Genomic DNA, 20,228 nt, shown 5'->3' with positions numbered 1-20,228 from the left:
CCCTGCGCTCTTTCACGCAGGAGAAAAAAACTTTTAAAACATGTCCCCTCATGTGACAGTGTCAATGAATTTTTTCAAAATTTTTTATTTTAATTAATAAACCCTTCATGAAACCTCATCCTGCCCGTGGATGAGGTTTCATGAAAAATGCAAAGGCCGCCCGGGCTCTTCACCTGCCTGTCAACTTTAAGGTTGGACGGGAGCTCAGTTAAGTGCTTTAATTAGTTTTTAACAGGCCTTAATAGGCCTTTGACAGTTCGGTGGATGCGCACCCAACTCTGCTGCGTGCCCGCCAAATTGAGGATCAGAATGACTCGTGGTGACGTCGGGATGACTGCCCGACGTCACCATGCATCATTTTACGTGTCGGTGAGCGGGCCCCGCCCCCCGCTCACCGACGGGAAAATGCTTCCCATAGGAATCTGGGACCAGGTGTAGGCCATTTAACTCCACAAGCCTCTTCCAACATTCAGTGAGATCATGGCTAATCTGTGACCTAACTCTGTGGGTTGAATTTCCCAGTGGGAGTCGAGATCCCAATCTCGGGCCCATATGGACATTCTGAGTTCCTCCCATGATATCAGCACGCACACTGGCACAACTTTCCAGGAGGTGGCCTTCTAATTGGCCACCTTCGCACTCGCCAACCAATTAAGGGTGACAGGTGGGTTCCAAGGGCGCACAGCAATGTTAGGCTGACAGCCCCACTCAGAGAGGGGAGTGCTTCCGAAGCAGGTAAGTGAGTGCAAGGGGACCTGTAGCAGGGAAGCCTCATTGATTGAGCTGGAGGCTTCTGGGGGAGTTGGGTGGCCGGGGGGGTGGGAGTGGGGGTGGGGTGATGACCGCTTTGACGTTGGTAAAAAGCCAATTCAAAATAGCCCCTAAGTGGGGCCTTATTGGACTAATTGGCTGCCCACTTCCATGGAGCAAGCAGTTGACCCAGTTCCCAGCCCACCTGTGGGAAAGTCCCACAGAGGAGGGAATGCTTCTGGGAGCTATCCTGACATTGCTCCTCTCTGACCCCGTCTGCATAGGGCCAGAAAAATTTTCATATCCCTGTCTTTACTCTATATGCATATTTATGTAATAATATAAATATTACAATTTGGATACTCTCGCGATATTTTATATTTTGCCAACATCTTCCATTACTCAAAATATGATAATGTCACTGAATGTAGCATGTGCCACTTGTACTCTCTGGCCTTGAGATTTCCTCCAGAGTGAGAAAAAAGTGGCAAGGAGAACGATTTTCAGACAAGAAACCCAGAAATGAGGGCTGAATTTAATGATGGGACATCGTTTCGATTTTTTGTAACTCTCCAGACAGATGGACAGGATACTTCTCCAGTGGGAAAGCAGTCGGTTAGTCAGACATTGCATTGATTGGTGTGAGTGTTGGGGTCAGACATCTTGGGGAAATAAGACATCACAAGGGGAGGAGGGATGGTGTCAGACAACATGAGGTGTTGGGAATTGGCTGATCTTGGGGTCCTATCGTGTTGAGGTAACGTTTTTGAACCTTGCAGAAATACTCCTACCCCTCTTGACTCACAAGCAGTGCAATAAAGGCACTTAACTCATTCATCTGGCCCTTCTTTCCTACACATAACTGTAAAAACTGCAACTGCACAAAATGCTCAAGTGTGATCGAACTAAGGTTTTATATGAATTTAGCATTGCATTCCCCCTCCAACTTTCGTATTTTATTCTTCTAGAGGTTAATCCCAGTTTGCACACTTCATGTACTTGTCAATTTTTGTTGATAGTTTTAGTGATTTATGTATCTGCTTTCCAAGACTTCCTTGCTCATCTACCCTAATTAATTTCTTACTTCTCAAGGATTAAGTAGCCTTCTTATTCAACCTACCAAGATGAATCACCTCACGCATTATATAATTACATTTGCCATTTATACCCTTCAGTCTGTAAGCCTATATATCTTTTCCATATTTTGGGACATTCCTCCACATTATTAGCTATACCATCCAATTCAGCATAATGTACAAATTGTAACACTATGCCTCAAGTTTCTGAGTTCAAATCATTTACGTAATGAACATTAGTGGATCACTGCAAGACACCACTTCCCACTTTTTGCCAATCTGAGAAGCTTCCTTTAATGCTGATCTTCTGTTTTCTGGTTTATTGCCAGCCTTCAATCGATTTCACTACCAGTTCTTGATTCCACATGCCCTGAGTTTTGTCATGAGTCTCTCATGCAGCAACTTCTCAAAGGCCTTCTGCAAGTCCTTGAGGTAGAAATTGGTTTGCATTGCGCCCATTTTTTGGGCGCAAAACATATCAATTTAACAGTGAGAAGTCTTGCGTCCAATCCCAGTCAAATGCCTTAAACAAGAATTAAACAGCTTGAAGAAATTGGCTGGGAGCCTAATGGCTGTTGAAGTGGCCCTCTATTAAATAAGTCAAAATGAGCAAAGCAAGCATCAGGCCTGCTCATCTCAGCATTCCAACTAAAAGTTATTTTTAATTTTTTATAACGCTTTTCTGTGAAGCCAGGAGGTGGAGAAATGCTCCTTTTCCTTCCCTCCACCATCTCCATAGTCCTAGTGATTGCGGTCTAATGAGTCAGGCTGTCCGAAATTCAATCCTGAATGTTCTTATCCAGAAAGCTAAACAGTGAAGGACAAAACTGTCTGGTTTTGAGGCCAATCTTTCACACCTTTATAAACTTCTGTTTACAAACATGCACCTCCTAACCCAATGATCACAATTTCAGTCTGTTCCTGTCTATAGGAACATACGTTAATGCCCATCACCTGCATACAATTAAACACAATTAATATATAATGAACACTGGAGAAGAGCTTGGTGGTGCAATAGGGCCTGGCAACTCATATGCAATACTTAGATGAGGCCCTAGGCTCAATTTTGTCCAGACCTAGCCTTTTCTGTTAAGGTATGCATGCTGGGGTGCTGTTGAGGCCCATAAATGGGCTAAACTAATTTCTACCCTCATGTGTACCGCATCAACAACAATGCTCTTGTCTGCTTTCTCTGTAACTTCAAAGAAATTAAGATTATTTAAGGTTGATCTTCCTTTTTGAAATTCATGCCGATGATTTTTTAATTGCATTCTCAGTCTGTAGACATTTTGTTACCTGATCTTTGACCCAAAGGGTGAAATCTTGTGGCAGCAACAGGAGTCTTGCTGGATATCTGGTGAAAGCCCCATGTCGCCTCTTTTCGGGGAGGCCCACCGCATTTTGTGCACTTGACATCAGGCCTTCCCAGTGACCAAGGACCCCAGGGTGAAAGTCCTGCCCACTGAGAGCTGCTGGTCAACTACAAGCTGGCAGCTCTATTGAATGGCAGCACCACCAGGGAGGTGGTGGCTGCCGTTAGTTCAACACTCATCTGAGGCCTAGGATCGTCACTGGATCCCAGACCAGAGGTGGGAAAGGGGTCAGCAGCAAGGGCCTAGGGTTGCTCTCAGCAACTTTCCCGATGCTGGTTCCCTTGATCAGGCACTGAGTGCCTTTGAATGAGGGACCTCCCCCACCACCCCCCCAGAAGCTGGCAATTCACAGCACAGGCCTTCCTGCCATGGGCTTAATTAGGATGAGGTTGGGGTGGCGGTTGGGGGCGGGGGGGGGGTGGTGGGGGGGTGGTGCATCCACCTCCTTCCCACCTGGTTGAATGCTCTCCCAGCCACCAAAATCACCATTGGATCGGGCAGTAGATTTCGCCCCACAATTCTAGTATCTTTTTCACCATTGGCGTTAAGGTAACTGATGGGGGCAGGGTGAGATGGTTTACTTTGGGAAGGCACTAATCAGGTGCTGTGATAATGAAAAATAAAACACACCTGCTTTAAAGTCTGGATTTAGCACACGATATTCATCCTAATTGCTGATTATCATAATTTTAACTTGCCTTTGTGAAGGATTCTTCCTCCTGTCCCTCTCTCCTACAGCAGCTGGCACTGTTATCATCTCCTCCTCCCATTCCTCATCCAGACCAAGTGGGGGCTTCGAGCAAGATGTCCCTGACCACGTACTCCCTTTTCCTGGTCTCTCCTATAAGGTGTCCAATGAGGTAGACCAGCACAGCACCCACTTTTTTAGGTGAAATCCTCAGAGAAGTTGCTGAATAAATACTTTAGTGTTTGTAATGTCTTGACAAAGTGTTCCATAAATTCTCCAATGTGTTTCAGAGCCCCCATTCATAATTCCAGCAGTAAGTGAACATGAAGTCCCACTTTAAGTAGCACTTGAAAGCCACATCTCAAACAGCTGATTATTTTCAGAAGAGGGATTAGGGCAAGCGCTGGCCACCAAAATGCCATGCAGCCTCTTATTAAGCCTCAGGACAATTCCTAGGACCGGCTTACTTTACCAAGGCAGCACTAAAGGCAGCATAACTGATGTTTCAGTTCAAAACCAATCTTGGATCTTTAGTACTTGAATGCACTTCTGAAAATTGCGCCCCTACCACCCTGGGTCTATATGGAAGTATAGAAACATTGCGCCTGATCAGATTTTAGTTGACATGGAATGAGCTGAAAAGACTATTAATGTAGCAGTTCAAATTGTTGTGCCTCACCAGTAAGGGTAACAGTCTTGAGTTCCCATATTGGCTTAAGCGTAATCTGATGCACAAAAAGCCTTTCTCAGTTTTGTTTGTTTCCATCTGAGCCATTAAGTGAAATTCTTGAGGCTCTATGACTGGGGGTCCTACACTTTTAACACAAGCAGCGTTCTGTTCACTTAGCGTTGTGTCAGATAGTCATGAAGAGTTCATGACTCCTTTCTTTGTCACTGACTTGTCAATGGTTAAGCAGTTTAATAGATAAGAGCTAGAATTAATTGCAAATAAACTTGAAATTGTATTCGAAAGGAATGGTTGTTGTTGTATCTCTTATGCTTCTAAAGTGCCTCTCTCCTTTGTGTGTTGCTTTGTTCAATTGAAAAAACAAGCATTTGAACATAAAGAAGCACTACTTTATTTTTTTTGACTGCCCATGCATTCTTCTTGATGAGAATGAGAAACGGTTTTGCACAGAGTGAAATAGTTGCTCAAAGATGATTTTACAAAATCCGATCAGCCTCCGCCCAATAATCAGTAAACCAATGAAAGGAGTCATCCATTGGGCCATCAAGCAACACCTACTCATTTATAACCTGGTCCTCAACACTCAGTTCAGGTTTTTAGCACCAATCTGCTCCAATCACAATTTTGATCCAGGTATGGAAGTGAGTGTAATTGCCTTTGACTTTAAAGCAGCAGCCAATTGAATATGGCATCAAGGATCCTGAGCAAAATTCATTAGATAGATTCAATAGCTAGAATCATAACCTGTGCAAAGCAAGGCCATTGCGGTTATCAGGGACAAATCATCAAAGGCACAGGATGTAATTGAGTTTTGCAGGGAACTGTCCTCAGCCCAACCATCTTCTGCTGCTTCATCAATGGTGAACATGGTCAGGAGTGGAACTGTTCTCTGACAATTCCACAATTTTCAGCTCTATTCACAACTTCTCTAATAATGAAGCAGCTCATTGCTAGCTTACAGCAGGGCCTGGACAACATCCATACTTGGGCTGTCAAGTGACGGGTAACATTCACACCACGCGTTGCCAGGTAATGGCCTTTGAAAGTCCCACCATTTTCCTTGACCTTTTGATCTTTGATCACTGAGTCCTCCACCATCAACACCTTGGGCTCCACACTGACCAGAAGCTGAACTGAATTGGACTAACCATATCAATAAACATGGCTATAAGAGCAGAGAAGGGACTGTAGTTTGCAATGAGTAGCTCACTCCTGATCCCTCAATGTCCTTCATTATTGACAATGCTCAGGGGTATAATTGAATATTCACCACTCACCTTGGTTAGTGCAACAACAACACTCAATAAACTCTGTATCATCCAGCACAAGGCAGTTTGTTTGATCAGTATCCATATTGCTGGACTCGAATTCCACCAGCAGTGCAGTGTGCATGAGCTGGAGGATGCACTGCAGCAACTCAGTAAGGTGACTTTTACAGCACCTTCCTTCCCTGAAACCTATGCCATCAATAAAGACAGGAACGACAATGTTGTGGGAACACTGTCAAATCAAAGCTCCTGTCTACATCACAGGTGCTTGTAATTCAAACATATACTGCCAGTCATTCATCATTGGTGGATCAACGTCATGGATCGCTCAACTTAACATCAGTGTGGAAGCTGCATTGCCACAAGGAAGGCAACAGTTCAAGGAGATGGCCTAAAATCATTTCCTTACAGCAGCTGAAAATGGGCAATGGATACAGTCTTGCCAATGTCATCAACATCCTAGGAACAAATTTTTAAAAATATTTAGTGAAAATATGTTAATTGATTCATGTTTTGGTTTTACAGTGAAATGGAAATTTACTGCATTATTTTCTTGAAATACTAGGACTGCATTATACCAGCCCTCAGGGAACAGGCCCTCAAAGCCATGCCCAATTGAGACACCAGTCAATTAAGGGATTCTTCCTGCTTCCCTTGGCATTTTACCAGTGGTGAATGGGCCCTCATTGGGTAAGGTGCTTATCAAGTAAACCCAAATGGATCCCGGCAAGTTCAAGGCAGGAGGTGTCTTCCTGTTTGGGTACCCATTAGTCCATGGTGGGCCCCCTCAGTGGCAATGGCCACCCCTGCAGCAACAGTGCCACCTGCCCTCACCAACCACTACAGCACGCGCACCCCACCCCCCCACCACTGTCTGACTATTGCTGATACCCCCAGACCCCACTTATCCGGCTTTGAGGACACACCGTCATTACTGCACCCTCCTCCTCCAGGTGCACCACCAGCGATGGTCACTGCCCCCAGGCGCGCTGCAGGGGCTGCTAAGCTGCCAGCCTTCTGATTGGCCACATCATCGCTGACAAGATGCTGCCCAGGTTCCATCAACTGTTGAAATGAGTTCACCACTCCCCCATTGTTTAAGGTCTGGGAGTGTTGGTTGTGTTGCTTGGTTGAGTTACACAGTTGTTAGACCAGGTATTAAACTGTCTCACATTTCCTGGATGAGTATCCAGGTAAGTCCTGCGTATCTGGCTCAAGTGTCTGCTTGAGCTCAGGGTCAGAGACATTCAAGAGGGGCCTGGACAGCAGGGAATCTGTCCATCAGAAGTTTAAACTTCCTGGGCAATTCCAATGTATGTCTAGCATCAGGACACCTGCAAGGTCCAGAGAAGCATCTTCCAACGTACGTCCCATCTCTGACGATCTGGAGGCCAGAAGATTTCGGCCAATATTTCATTGGCTGTGAATCGGTTAGGGATATTCTGAAATTATGAAATGTGTTATAGGAACAAACACTTCTTTCTTTACGTATTGTACCAGCATTATAACTCACATTTAGCCAGACCTTAAACAATGTGGGAGTGGTGAACTCATTTCAGCAGTTAATGGAACCTGTAATTAGAAAAGCTAATAGAATGTTATCATTTATTGCGAGGGGAATTGAATACAGAAGTAGGGAGGTTATGTTTCAGTTATACAGAACAGTAGTGAGACCACATCTGGAGTACCGTGTACAGTATTGGTCACTTTATTTAAGAAAGGATGAAAGTGCATCGAAAACAGTTCAGAGAAGGTTTACTTGACTAATACCAGAAATGGGCAGGCTGTTTTATCAGGAAAGGTTTAGACAGGCTAGGCTTGTATCCACTGGAGTTTAGAAGAGTAAGGCGATTTTATTGAAACATATAAGATCCTGAGGGGTCTTGACAGGGTGGATGTGGAGGGGGTGTTTCCACTTGTGGGAGAATCCAGAACTAGGGGTCACTGATTAAAAATAAGGGGCCACCCATTTTAAACAGAGATGAGGTGAAATTTTTTCTCTCAGAGAGTTGTGAATCTTTGGAACTCTCTTCCTGAAAAAGTGGTGGAAGCAGAGCCTTTGAATATTTTTAAGGCAGAGGTGGATAGATTCTTGATAAGCAAGGGGGGGTGCTAGGTTATCGGGGGTTGCTTGGTTACTATCAGATCAGCCATGATCTTATTAATTGGCAGAGCATGCTTAAGGGGCTGAATGACCTACTCCTGCTCTTTGTTTGTATGTTTGTAAACCAAAATATGCAATTTCCCATTAATACCATCCTAAGTCACTGCCTGGAATGCTATTTTTCCCATTGTGGTAAATCCACACAAAAACTTGACAGAGTTGGAATATTGCTTCATAATCTCCCATCTTTCAATCTGAATACATCTAAAATGAATGGGAAAAAAATTGTGTTAAAAAAATTGTGTGCTAAAACATTAATAAAAAAACTAAAGACCATTCTCTTTCATTCATGAACTATTCTCCTCCAAGTAGCTTCCTCAATTATTCGAGGATCACTGAACCACGGCTTATGCCACGATTTTACATAGGTTCAGGCATGAAGACAGGCCCCAAGTCTACCTCAGCTGGAATGGGGATTGAAGCCTGTGCTGTTGGTGTTATTCGGAACCACAGGCTATCCATCTAGCCAACTGAGCAAACTGGCCCCCTGTGCGTGAACAATTAATTGGCATTTAGCTGTGAGCTGGCAGCATTAACTGAAGGGAAAAATAGGAAGTCAGATTTCTAAGTGAATATTGTAAAGCACAGCAATTTCTGTTTCAGATGATGAAGCTGCACTGTTCAGCTCCTTGTGCAAAATACTTGAAAATCCATTATTTGCTTCTTCTCTCATGTAACAGAATGATGAAGTGAACACAGTTCGAGTGAAAGAACGAGGCCAAGATGTACTCATCCTGAAAAAAGTGTCGTCATCTAGCCCAGCCCCCACAGCAGGGAGTGCCCGGAATGATTGGAGGTAAGTGGTTCACATACTCTGCAGAGCACTCAGCAGCCAGATGGATCAGATCAGCTGGAGTCTAACAGTGAGAAAGAGCAAAAGACAACGCTGAAATTATGTAATGCTTTAATAGTTAGAAATAAAATAATAAGGGAACAGTATGGGAAGTTCAATACTAAGAGTTTTTGATCCCTGTATGGAAGACAAAAGGGTTTCCAAAATCTTTGAAGATTGTACTGATGTGACCTTGCCAGCTTTTGATGTGCCTTATTTTAAATATATTGATGAGGATTCAGAGGATGAATGGAGTAATCCTTCACAGTCTTCAGCAGAAGATGACTCAGTCGGAACTATACTGTCTAATAGGTACATGGTTGTGGCTGGAACCCCTGAGAAGATTCTGGAGCATCTGCTGAACTATATACACCTGGGCAAAGGTGAATGCAAAGAGACAGGTAAGGGCTATTATCCTGCCATTGAATCTATGGATACGTTTATATGATTAGGTAATATTTATATGTGTATCTTGCATGGTGCTGAAAGTTCGATTTATTATTATTTTGATTTTTCTTTACATAAATATTTTTGTTAATTGCTTAACTGAATATAGTTTATACAATACTGTACCACAAGGAATTTTAACCAGCTCTCTAGATCTTACTGACCTTTATCAGGTTTTACCCCTTGGTTACCATTTTCTAGTTTTGGAAGCAAATTTTTAAATGATCGTTTGCAGAAAGCTAAATTCAAAGCAATGATTTTCACCATGTTAGTTAACACTATTTCTTCCTTCCTGTGATACAAATTATAAATCCATAACAAAATGAATGAAAATGGTTCTGAATCATGCACTATGCTCCGGATGGAAAGATGGAGAGGCTATCTGTATTCTAAGTGGTGACATAATACATGAGATAGGATTTCCTCATGATGTATTAAGTGGTAAAGCACTGTTGTTACCTAACAATAATTAGAGGAATGAAATGAGCATTGTACACCTAATGGCAGCTTTAAAACAAAGAGAATAAACAATCCCAAACTATTACTGACCTTTAAATGTCAACATCAACCCTACAATTCTTCTGGTCAATTGCTGAATCATATGAGGTTCACTTTTTGTGTCTAGGGGTTATGTGTACACCTCTGTCAAATAAATCAGGTTCAGAAGTAAGGCAAATACAAATCATTCATTACTGTTGACTTTTATATGGTGATGAACGTTGCGCCAGAAAATAATCTGCATATATTACAGTAGTCTTATCATGAGCCTTGTTAAAACACTTTGAGCCAAACAGTGACACAATACATTTAGTGAAAGCACTTGAAACTGAAACATTACTTTTGCTGTTTGCTTGTGCTAAAAGTTTGATTATAATTCATATTAAATTCTAGCTTAGTGATCAAACCCATGGGATTCTATAGAATGCGTTGCACATTATTTTGGATCTTGACTGCGCCTTGCTGCAGTTAATTGGGCAATGTTGGAAAATTTCCAAAATCCTGTATGTCCCTGAATAAACAATGTTGCCTTTTTCAGCATTGGGATTCTTGGGGAGGCCTGAAGCAGGGCAGAGTGGAACTTCCATCCACCCATTTCAAACAACCTTAAATCTATCTAAAATCTGGGGTCAGGGTTGTACAATGGCTTTTGGCAGGCTCTCATGTTAGCAGGGTGAGGGAGGGATGGCATCTGAGCCACTGTGTCACAGTGTTAGTGGTTCTGCAGGGCTCTATAAAGCATTAAAAAAAATGTATTCTTGGTTTGCTTCTTCTGCTAGTTATTGACTCCATGGCATCAAACACAACAGCATGGCTTGGTGGGAAAGCATGGAGTGGCCTGAGGAGACTAACATGAGGATTAAAATTTACTCTCATATGGAATCCTTGTGGGCTAAGAGAAACAGTCCCGACCTTGTCTGTCCCTCTTCGTGCTGGTTTCTTCCTTTAAACCCCTCCCCAGCACTAACTTTATGCCAGGTGTTCTTTTGCATTCCCAGTGTCCTGGGGCTCCCAACCCACTTTCTGTTCTTGCCCACCAGCCCTGACATCACTCCAACCAGTTTTAGTTTGGAGACAGGTCTGCTTTATTGAAAGTAAGCCAAGGAGTTAAATTAGCCTGGGCTTCATGGTGAACTCTCTGAAGGAGTTTCCCTCTGGCCCTGTGGGCTCCCGCTCCTAAAATGGCCTGGGTTAAAATCGTTCCCATTTGTCGGCTCATAATTTGATTGCACAATCCTCCCCAATTGTCTGAATTTTGAAGCTTTGTCTTTGAGAGAAACAAAATGTATTTCTGCTGGGGAGCCTCCAGCAACCAGAAGAAACAGATGAACATAAAGAATTGTTCATGTCATCACTTTCTAAATAAGATTTATATAGGAGAGAATTCCCCCCCCCACCCCCCGTTGAGGGGGTTGTGCGGGGGCAGGCAGGCAAGGACCTGATCAGCATCCCTGATTGGGTCCGCGCTGCCATTTTACATGGGCAGGCCAATTAAGGGGTCGCCCAGCATGACGCACACCTGGAAGCGCTGTGCACTCCCTGTGCGGATGGTTGGGGGGGCGGGGGTGGGGGGTGGGGGGGTGGGGGGGAAGTCCCCTGAATCAGGAGTGTGCTCTTTTGCGCATCTGAAAATCTAAATGACATGCAGTGACCTCGGGACGCACGCCCAACATCACCCCACGTCATTTTACATCCCGAACTGAAAATTCTCCCCATAAAATCGCTATTGCAATGTGTTATTGGATTAAGTGAACTATTTTTGCTCTCTGCTCTTATTTTTGACTTTGTTTAAAAGTAGTGCAACTCGAATTTATTGAACTTAAAATAATGTCGCTCTGGTTTTCTTTATTTTGTTTGTGTTTTGTACACTGTCATATTCAGTTTTATATGCTTCCAGCAGAATGTTTTAGAACAATTTAATAAGTGCATAATTCTGCACATGATGCTTAGCAAAGAATAAGGTGAGCTATTACAAAATTCCAACTTTGCAGTTTACTCCTATAAGGCAAATATTTGCAGTACTTACGCCACCAAAACTGTAATATATTTCCAGCTGCCATGTGATCCTGCCAACCAATATTAACTCATGACAGTAAAGTCGTCATTTTAAAAGAAAACACGCATGTAACATTAATTTATAAAGAATATCAATATTGGGAAGAAAGTGGGTGTAACTCAATGTTGAAATTCAGATACTGTTCATAAATTGTGTACTGTTTCAACCAAACTACAACATTGAAAAACAGCCTATATCTCTCATATAGGTACTTACTATAGCAGTTGTGTTACTTGTGATCCTTACTTAATTATTCTAACCTTTTCACCTTCATTTTATTACCTACACAAGGCCTTAATTCCCAAGAGCTTTTGCTGTGTTGTCAATAACAAAGTGATTTTTAAGATCAGCAAGAATCATAGAAAAACATAGAGTTGTTTTTCTTTTCAGAGTAACATACATGAAATAGACTACATTTTGACAACAAATTGAGTGCTTGTGATTCCTATTGAGTGACACTTGCCTTTGGAGTTTAGTCTCTAGCACAATGTGCAAGCATATCATATCCTGCCTCCCCTTTCAGTATCAGAAAACAGGTGAATGCACACACCTGGACTCCTAACAACTCACACAATCTATGGATGAGAAAAGTGAAAAAACGAGTTGGCCGCCTGCCTGTGTTGCCCGTGTGACAGCCAAAAAGTCGCAGGGGCAACCTAAAATTGCCTTCAATTGCACCTTTAATTGCGCTAAGCGGCTGATTAATTGTTGGTGGGTGTGCTTCTGATTCCTGCACACGCCCGCTGACCATAATATCATGCAAGTGCACTTTGACGTTGGGGCGTCTTCTCTCAAGATTTGAACCTGTTTCGGGTTGAGCGTGCGACCGCTACTACTATGTAAAATTCTGGCCCATATTTCTGAATGATATTTATGCCTTCAGTGTATTTATGTTAATGGACTGAGCAAGAGATACAAGTAAAGACGCATAACTATTTTGCTATGTTTCAAAGTCATTACCAAGGACTGAAAGCTTCCCAGTTTTCCCAAAACAAAAAAAATATTTTTTATAGATTAAGGAGAGATCTGAATTCTATTGTTCCCAGTTTACATGGTGAAAGTGAAATATATTGCCATATAATCCAAGACCAACTCTATAAGAAATGAAAACAATGCCTTGGTGATAGCTGTTAGTGCACATAGTTGGTTTAATATATTTATCCCGACTCTGTGAATTTTGAGTTTCAAGTAGTTTCGTATGCTCTTGGCACAAATAAAATAATAGGTTGAGAGAAAAGAAAGTGATATGTGAGCTACATATAACAACAACTTATATTTGTATAGTGCCTTTAACATAATAAAACATTTTAAGACACTAGAGAGACAATGAGGTATAAGGAGGGCATTCCAGATCTTAGGGCCAAAGCAACTGAGCAATCAAAACAATTTAATAGCCTACATTACACATTGAAGGTATACATATCAGGGTGAACTTGACTTCCTTTTATTCAATTTTTCATACTTTCACATTCCCCCACTGCTGATTTGTAAATAACTGTGGGCTGTCATTTAGTTTAACTCATTTCTTGTTTTCTGAGGCCCAATAATATTCAAAGTAAAATGGTTACCGGCATCAATTGATTTTCCCCTGATTTCTCCCAGTTTTCAAGGCTAAACATAAACACTGAAAGGCTCCCCAAAAAGCTAAGTTAGCAATAAAATCTGACTTTAACAGCTTTACATTTATAATGCTTTATTACATCCCTCAAAAAACGTCCCAAAGTGCTACACACACACGGCAGAGTTTTTAGCTTGGCGGACGGGTGCAATCGGTGGTCCCAGGACTGGCCAGGGAATGGACCACTGACCGCGATCAGCCCACGATCGCGATTTCATGCTGGCTGGCCAATTAATGGGGCAGGAGGAGGCCGGGCGCTGAAGTCAGTGCGGGTGTGGGCCAGCGCTGAGAAAAAGCCCCCTGAAGGCAGAGAGCTGCCTCAGGGAGCTGCAGACCCGAAAATCCTCGAATAAAGTTTTGAAAAGCAGAAAAAAAATGTTCAAGCATCCCAATCTGGCACCTGAAAATATGCATGATTAAAAATGCTGCCCACAGATTTTTATTTTTATTTTATTTCATCATGGAAACCTCATCCCACTCTTGGATGAGGTTTCATGAAAAATGTAAAGGGCACCTGGCTGATTCGCCTGTTAGCCAGCCGTAAAGTTGGATGGGCGACATAACATTAAAGACAATTGCGCTGTTATTGACATTAAATGGCCTCTTGATTGTCGGCAGGTGCGCTTCAGTTTTTTGCGCGCGCCCACTGACTGAAATATCGTCCGAGCGCGGGAGGAGTCAGGACACTTGCCGGATCGGGTCAGGCGCATGCCCGCCTGATCAGCGTAAAATTCTGCTCATAATGAATGTTGTTATGTGCACTAACAGATACCTCATGAACTGATGCCAGACAGTGATATTTCTCAGAATCCTAATGCACTTGTAACATGCTTTCATTCTTTCCTAACCATGATGTAATTTGTATTTCCTTGTAATGACCAAGCAGATTGTGTGATGATAGTTGGAAGAGCAAAATGAAAGCAGCTTAGAAATCCACTTGAAATCTTTCATATCCCTCTCCTGTTTATGTGTTAACCTCTATATATTGCACCCTAGTTATATATTATTCATACCTATGTACAATCCCTTCATTGACATCTTTTCTAATTCCTATGTATAACACACTCATTCCTATTTATTATTCTGTTATTTCATATACCTCTCACTATGTGCTCCTCTAACCCTAGTTGGTACTAATGGCCACCTTCTTTCTCATATCACGTAGTGGAGGACTGGAGTTAAATGTAGGGTAGGCTTAAAGGATGTTAGTAAACCAACTGGGATTGCGGTTTTCACTGCTTTTTTCCCTAATGCTAGTTGAATTAAATTTTGCCATAATCTGATCCCTAGGGGCAGGATTTTCCAGTCATCAGGTAGGCACAGTGGGCGAGCCAAGGAGTGGCTGGGAAACGGTCCGTCACCCATGATTGGCCCCCGACCACAATTTCACCTTGCTGGCCAATTAATGGCCAGCCAACGTGAAAGGTGCGCTGAGGAGCTCAGTGCCACTGGGGTGGGGGTGAGAGGAGGGTGAGCGCTGAAGTCTACACATGTGCAGGGGAGCACGCACAAAAAGCTGCCTGAGGGTACAGAGCTGCCTCAGGGAGCTGAAGAATTGTGGATACAAAAATAAAGATTTATAAGGTGAGAAAAACATGTCCCACATGTGGTTCAGTCACATGAAAAGGGACGTATTAGAAATAGTGTGTAAATTTTTTAAATTTTTAAAAATTATTGCTGGAAACCTCATCCCGCCTGTGTATGAGGTTTCCTAAAAAATCCAAAGGCCGCCTGGCTGATTCGTCCACCCGTCAGATTGGACGGGCAGCGAAAAATTGCTTTTAATTAATTGATTAAGGGCCTTAATAGGCCTTTAAATTGTTGGTGGGCGCACTGCCGACTCTCGTGCATGCCCGCCGACCGAAATATCACATGCTATTTTATGCTCGATCAGGTCAGGCACACGCCCAGCCATGGGACATAAACTCTTGCCCTAGACTGCTAATCCTGCACCATGACTATTGCACACTGTATGCACCACTGTAGTCTCTCTCAACTTCCCTCTCCTGTCCACTGCACAAACAGCTCACCTCCATTGACCTCCTTCCCAGACATTTTTTTTAATTCATTCATGGGATGTGGGCTTCTCTGGCTGGGCCAGCATTTATTGCCCATCCCTTGTTGCCCTTGAGAAGCTGGTGGTGAGCTGCCTTCTTGAACCGCTGCAGTCCATGTGGCGTAGGTACACCCACAGTGCAATAGGGAGGGAGTTCCAGGATTTTGATGCAGCAGAGTGAAGGAACGGCGATATATTTTGAAGTCAGGATGGTGAATGGCTCGGGGGGGGATCTTCCAAGTTTTGGTGTTCCCAAGTGTCTGCTGCCATATCCTTCTAGATGGTAGCGGTTGTGGATTTGGAAGGTGCTGTTGAGGGAGCCTTGGTTAAATTCTAGATAAAGATTATGGAAAATTGATGGGACAGTGACTGCCTTCAGGACTTTTGTTTATAATTCAAAGTATCCAATGAGGCAGTCTGATTTTTATTTCTAATTACTTGATTTGATATCTCAATTAAATTATTGTGTAAATTTTCATCAATTGATAAGGAACTGATGTTCTTTTCAAAACCCCTTGAAAAATGTTAAATGCTTTAAATGGAAGCATGTTTTTAATGTTTAAAAATAGCAGCAGGATATAAAATCTTAATTTGCAGTTAGTGTGGCCTATCTAACCTAATTATTACTTTCTCAGAACACACTGGTATGTGTTTTAACTTGCGTGTAATACAATGCAATGTTCAGAGGCATTGCAAGTTACTGCAGGAATTATCCAACAGTTCTGAATGCTGAGTTCCAACTCTTCACTTAACTGTTAACGCCTTGAGGCACAACCAGCATATTTCCCGTCAATCACTGAAGCACAACTGTGAGTTTGCCAGCACACTCCATTCTGCAATACAGCACAGCGGTGAGCTGCACTGATCATTAAATGTTAAGAGAAAATCACGACAATCAATGAGGTTTTGTGAAATCTTTAGTGACTGAAAGATTCCACTGTTGTAGATATAACTGCTGTAAATCATGACAATGCCTCATAGTCAGGATTTTATTTATGCAGGCCAGTTCCAAAAGTAGTATATCTCTGCCAGATACACACAGCATTTCAGCCTTTGTACAATGTTCTGTAACATCCTCTGTTAGGGCCTTTAATTATTGTATTGATTGATATCCTTTAACCCAATTAAGACAATCCCTTATATCTGTGGGCTATGATTCATTCATAAGAAAAGCAGCGTGGTCTTAGTTTTCCTTAGTACATTAGTCCTATAACTTTTAATACTCGCAGTCGTATTTAATCAATAGGCAAACATTCGACTACATTATTGCTTGGTCCAAAGGGAATATTGCTGTGTCTTTTACCCTGACCTTTCCTCCTCCTTTCTCCTGAAGTTGCTGATTCACTGTAATGATTCAGCTCCATGACACTGGCAGCTTTTTGGTACCTTGTTCCGGCAGCCATTGTATCAATCTAGACAGTGAGGCCCAGCAAGCTATTCACCTTGGAGAGCATCAGAATTAAGCCCAATTTCCTTTGTACCCATTATCCACACACTTGCACTTTCCAAAAAGGTTGCTGAAGTAAAAATCCTGACAGATGATTTGTCCCTTTCCTAGCCTAAGTATTTTGTTGGAACATTTTTATTAGCTCTTTCACTGATTTGTTCTGATCATGTTGATACTATTACTTTTCCATAGTTCTTATTAAATATTATCCAATTTTTATTCACAGAATATTCCACACTGAGAAAATATGGAATGATTACACCATGTTTTAACAGTCACTTCAGATATTTGTTTTTTTGGTAAATTGTAGCTGATTCTTGATTAATTTAATTAACAAAATAACAAAATTATACAAACCATCTTTACAAAAAGAACATAGCAACATAAGAGCAGGAGTAGGCCATTCAGCCTATCAAGCCTGCACTGCCATTCAGTATGATCATGGCTGATCATTCACTTCAATGCCTTTTTCCACACTATCCCCATGTCCCTTTTCGCCATTCATATTTAGAAATCTGTCAATCTCTACTTTAAACATACTCAATGACTGAGATTCCACAGCCCTCTGGGGTAGATACCAAAGATTCACAACCCTCTGAGTAAAAAAAATTCTCATCATCTTGGTCCTACCTGGTTTCCACCTTATTTTGAAATTATGTCCCCTGATTCTAGACGTCCAACCAGAGAAACATCTTATTTGCATCTACCTTGTCCATCCCTTTACGTATTTTGTAGGACTCAATGAGATCAACTCTCATTCTTCGAAACTCGAGAGAATGCAGGCCCAGTTTTCCCACTCTCTCTTCATGAGACAGTCCTGCCATCCCGGGAATGAATCTGGTGTACCTTCATTGCACTCCGTCTATGGCAATAATATCCTTCTGAAGGTAAGGGGTAAAGCTGCACACAGCACTCCAGATGCAGTCTAACCAAGTTTCTATACAATTGAAGCAAGACTTCACTACTCCTGTGCTCAAATCCTCTTGAAATAAAGGCCATTATGAACCAGGGTTCACAGTCTAAGGATACGGGGTTTAGGACTGAGATGAGGAGAAATTTCTTCACCCAGAGAGTGGTGAGCCTGTGGAATTCGCTACCATAGAAAATAGTTGGGGCCAAAACACTGTATGCTTTCAAAAAGGAGTTAGATATAGCTCTTGGGGTGAAGGAGATGAAAGGATATGGGGAGAAAGTGGGAGGAGGCTATTGAGTTGGATGATCAGCCATGATCATAATGATTAATGGAGCAGACTCAAAGGGCCGAATGGCCTACTCCTGCTCCTATTTTCTATGTTTCTATGTTTCTAATTGCCTGCTGCAACTGCATGTTCACCTTCAGTGACTTATGGGCAAGGACACCCAGGTCCTTTTGTACATCTACACTTTCTAATACCTTACCATTTAAGAAATACTCTGTGCGTCTGTTCCTCCTACCAAAGTGGATAACCTCACCTTTTTCCACATATATTTCATCTGCCAGGTTCTTGTCCACTCACTAAGTCTGTCCAAATCCTCTTAAAGCTGCTTTGCATCTTCCTCACACCACACATTCCCACCTAGCTTTGTGTCATCTTTGATGACACAAGAGGCACTTTAGAAACTCACCAAACTTCCTTAGATAGCACCTTCCAAACCCACAACCACTACCAACTAGGAGGACAAGGGCAGCAGACACATGGGAACACCACCACCTGGAAATTCCCCTCCAAGCCACTCACCATCCTGACTTGGAAATATATCACCATTCCTTCACTGTCGCTGGGTCAAAATCCTGGAACTCTCTTCCTAACAGCCCTGTGGTGTACCTACATCACATGGACTGCAGCGGCTCAGGATGGTAGCTCACCACCATCTTCGCAATGGCAATTAGAAGTGGCCAATAAATGCTGGCCTAGCCAGCAACCCCACATCCCATGAATGAATTTTTAAAAAACTTAAAAATATTGCATTTGGTCCCCACACCCAAATCATTGATACATATTGTGAACAGCTGGGGCCCGAGTACTGATCCCTGTAGTACCCCACTACTTACAGCCTACCAAAGTGAGAATGACCCATTTATTCCTGCTGTCTGTTTTCTGCCTGTTAGCCAATCCTTAATCCATGCTGGTATATTACCTCCTAACCCACATGCTTTAATTTTGCTAACCAACCCCCGGAGGAGATTTTATCAAAAGCCTTCTGAAAATCCAAGTATACGACACCCACTGACACCCCTTTATCAAAACTGTTAGCAACATCCTCAAAAAAACTCCAACAGGTTCGTCAAACATAATTTCCCATTCATAAATCCATGTTGAATATGCCGAATCAGATCATTATTATCCAGTGTGCATTTACCCCATCCTTTACAATAAATTCTAGCATTTTCCCTACTACTGATGTAACTGTTGAGCATTCAACTTGTTTGCCTATGTTGTGCCAGACTGGATGTGTTACATTTTAAACTTCAGGGTGTCCTCAAAGGCAATGAGAGGCTGAAACATAGAGAGCAGAAACTACCCAAGTTGAAACCATGGTCTGTGCTGAATTCCTTCATCTAATTCAGATTGTGCTAGAAAAAGCCACAACTCGTTTCAGTCACCCAGGTTAGAGAACAGAAAATCAGCTAAAATTCCTGATCTTGATCAGCTATTCAGTGAGTATTCAGTTGAGGATTAGGCTGAGCTTCCTTGCACCCTATGGCTAAGTATCCTGCTAACATTTATTATCCACGCTCACCTGAGGCCACATTATTAAGATGTCAGAGAATGATTAACATCTGTGATACTGTACCCTGGCAATGAGACAACACCTTAAAGAGAGAAGAAATGATTGAACAGGAAATGAAGGTAGAAATAAAATGCACTTTAGAGCAATGGTAATTAACCTTTCAGATGTTCCAAGTTTATGCAATTAAATTTCTGTGGGGGTTCTTCCAGTTTCTTTTGGAATTTCAGGGTCTAGGTGTGCAAATCATTGACAATATCATGAGTGATATTGAAAATCACTATCAGAGTGATTCTGAAGAAAACTAGAGTTTAAATATGTGCCAGTTCCAGCCTTGAGTTTGATTGCCGGGGTGTTTGGGACAGGGGGGATGGGTTGCAGGGGCGGGATTTTCCAGAGTATTTTTTTCCCTTTATAGCACTTTGTTTTTCCATTTTATGGTCCCAGAAAATTAGAGGGCTGTGAGGAGGTACAGAAAGGAATGGTGAAAAGTGTTTTGACATGATGGTTCAGCCGCCATGGTGTTGGCAAGTTTGATGGACTAGCTGCTTATTTCCT

General features: G+C 42.3%; 1 protein-coding gene across 2 annotated transcripts in view; it reads left to right on the top strand.

Moving 5' to 3' along the window:
• rapgef5a (Rap guanine nucleotide exchange factor (GEF) 5a) overlaps positions 1 to 20,228 on the top strand; it is a 267,567-nt gene that overhangs the window by 158,909 nt on the left and 88,430 nt on the right. Inside the window, exons 10-11 of one of the 2 annotated variants that reach the window (XM_041183142.1) lie at positions 8,688 to 8,803; positions 9,152 to 9,240. In XM_041183142.1, the coding sequence (XP_041039076.1) occupies positions 8,688 to 8,803; positions 9,152 to 9,240 (205 nt within the window). The remainder of the gene's footprint in view (positions 1 to 8,687; positions 8,804 to 9,151; positions 9,241 to 20,228) is intronic. The other variant, XM_041183143.1, reaches the window with a different exon arrangement.

Source organism: Carcharodon carcharias, chromosome 3, assembly GCF_017639515.1.
Source record: "Carcharodon carcharias isolate sCarCar2 chromosome 3, sCarCar2.pri, whole genome shotgun sequence".
Lineage (NCBI taxonomy): Eukaryota > Metazoa > Chordata > Chondrichthyes > Lamniformes > Lamnidae > Carcharodon > Carcharodon carcharias.
This window is presented reverse-complemented; position numbering and strand designations above follow the sequence as displayed.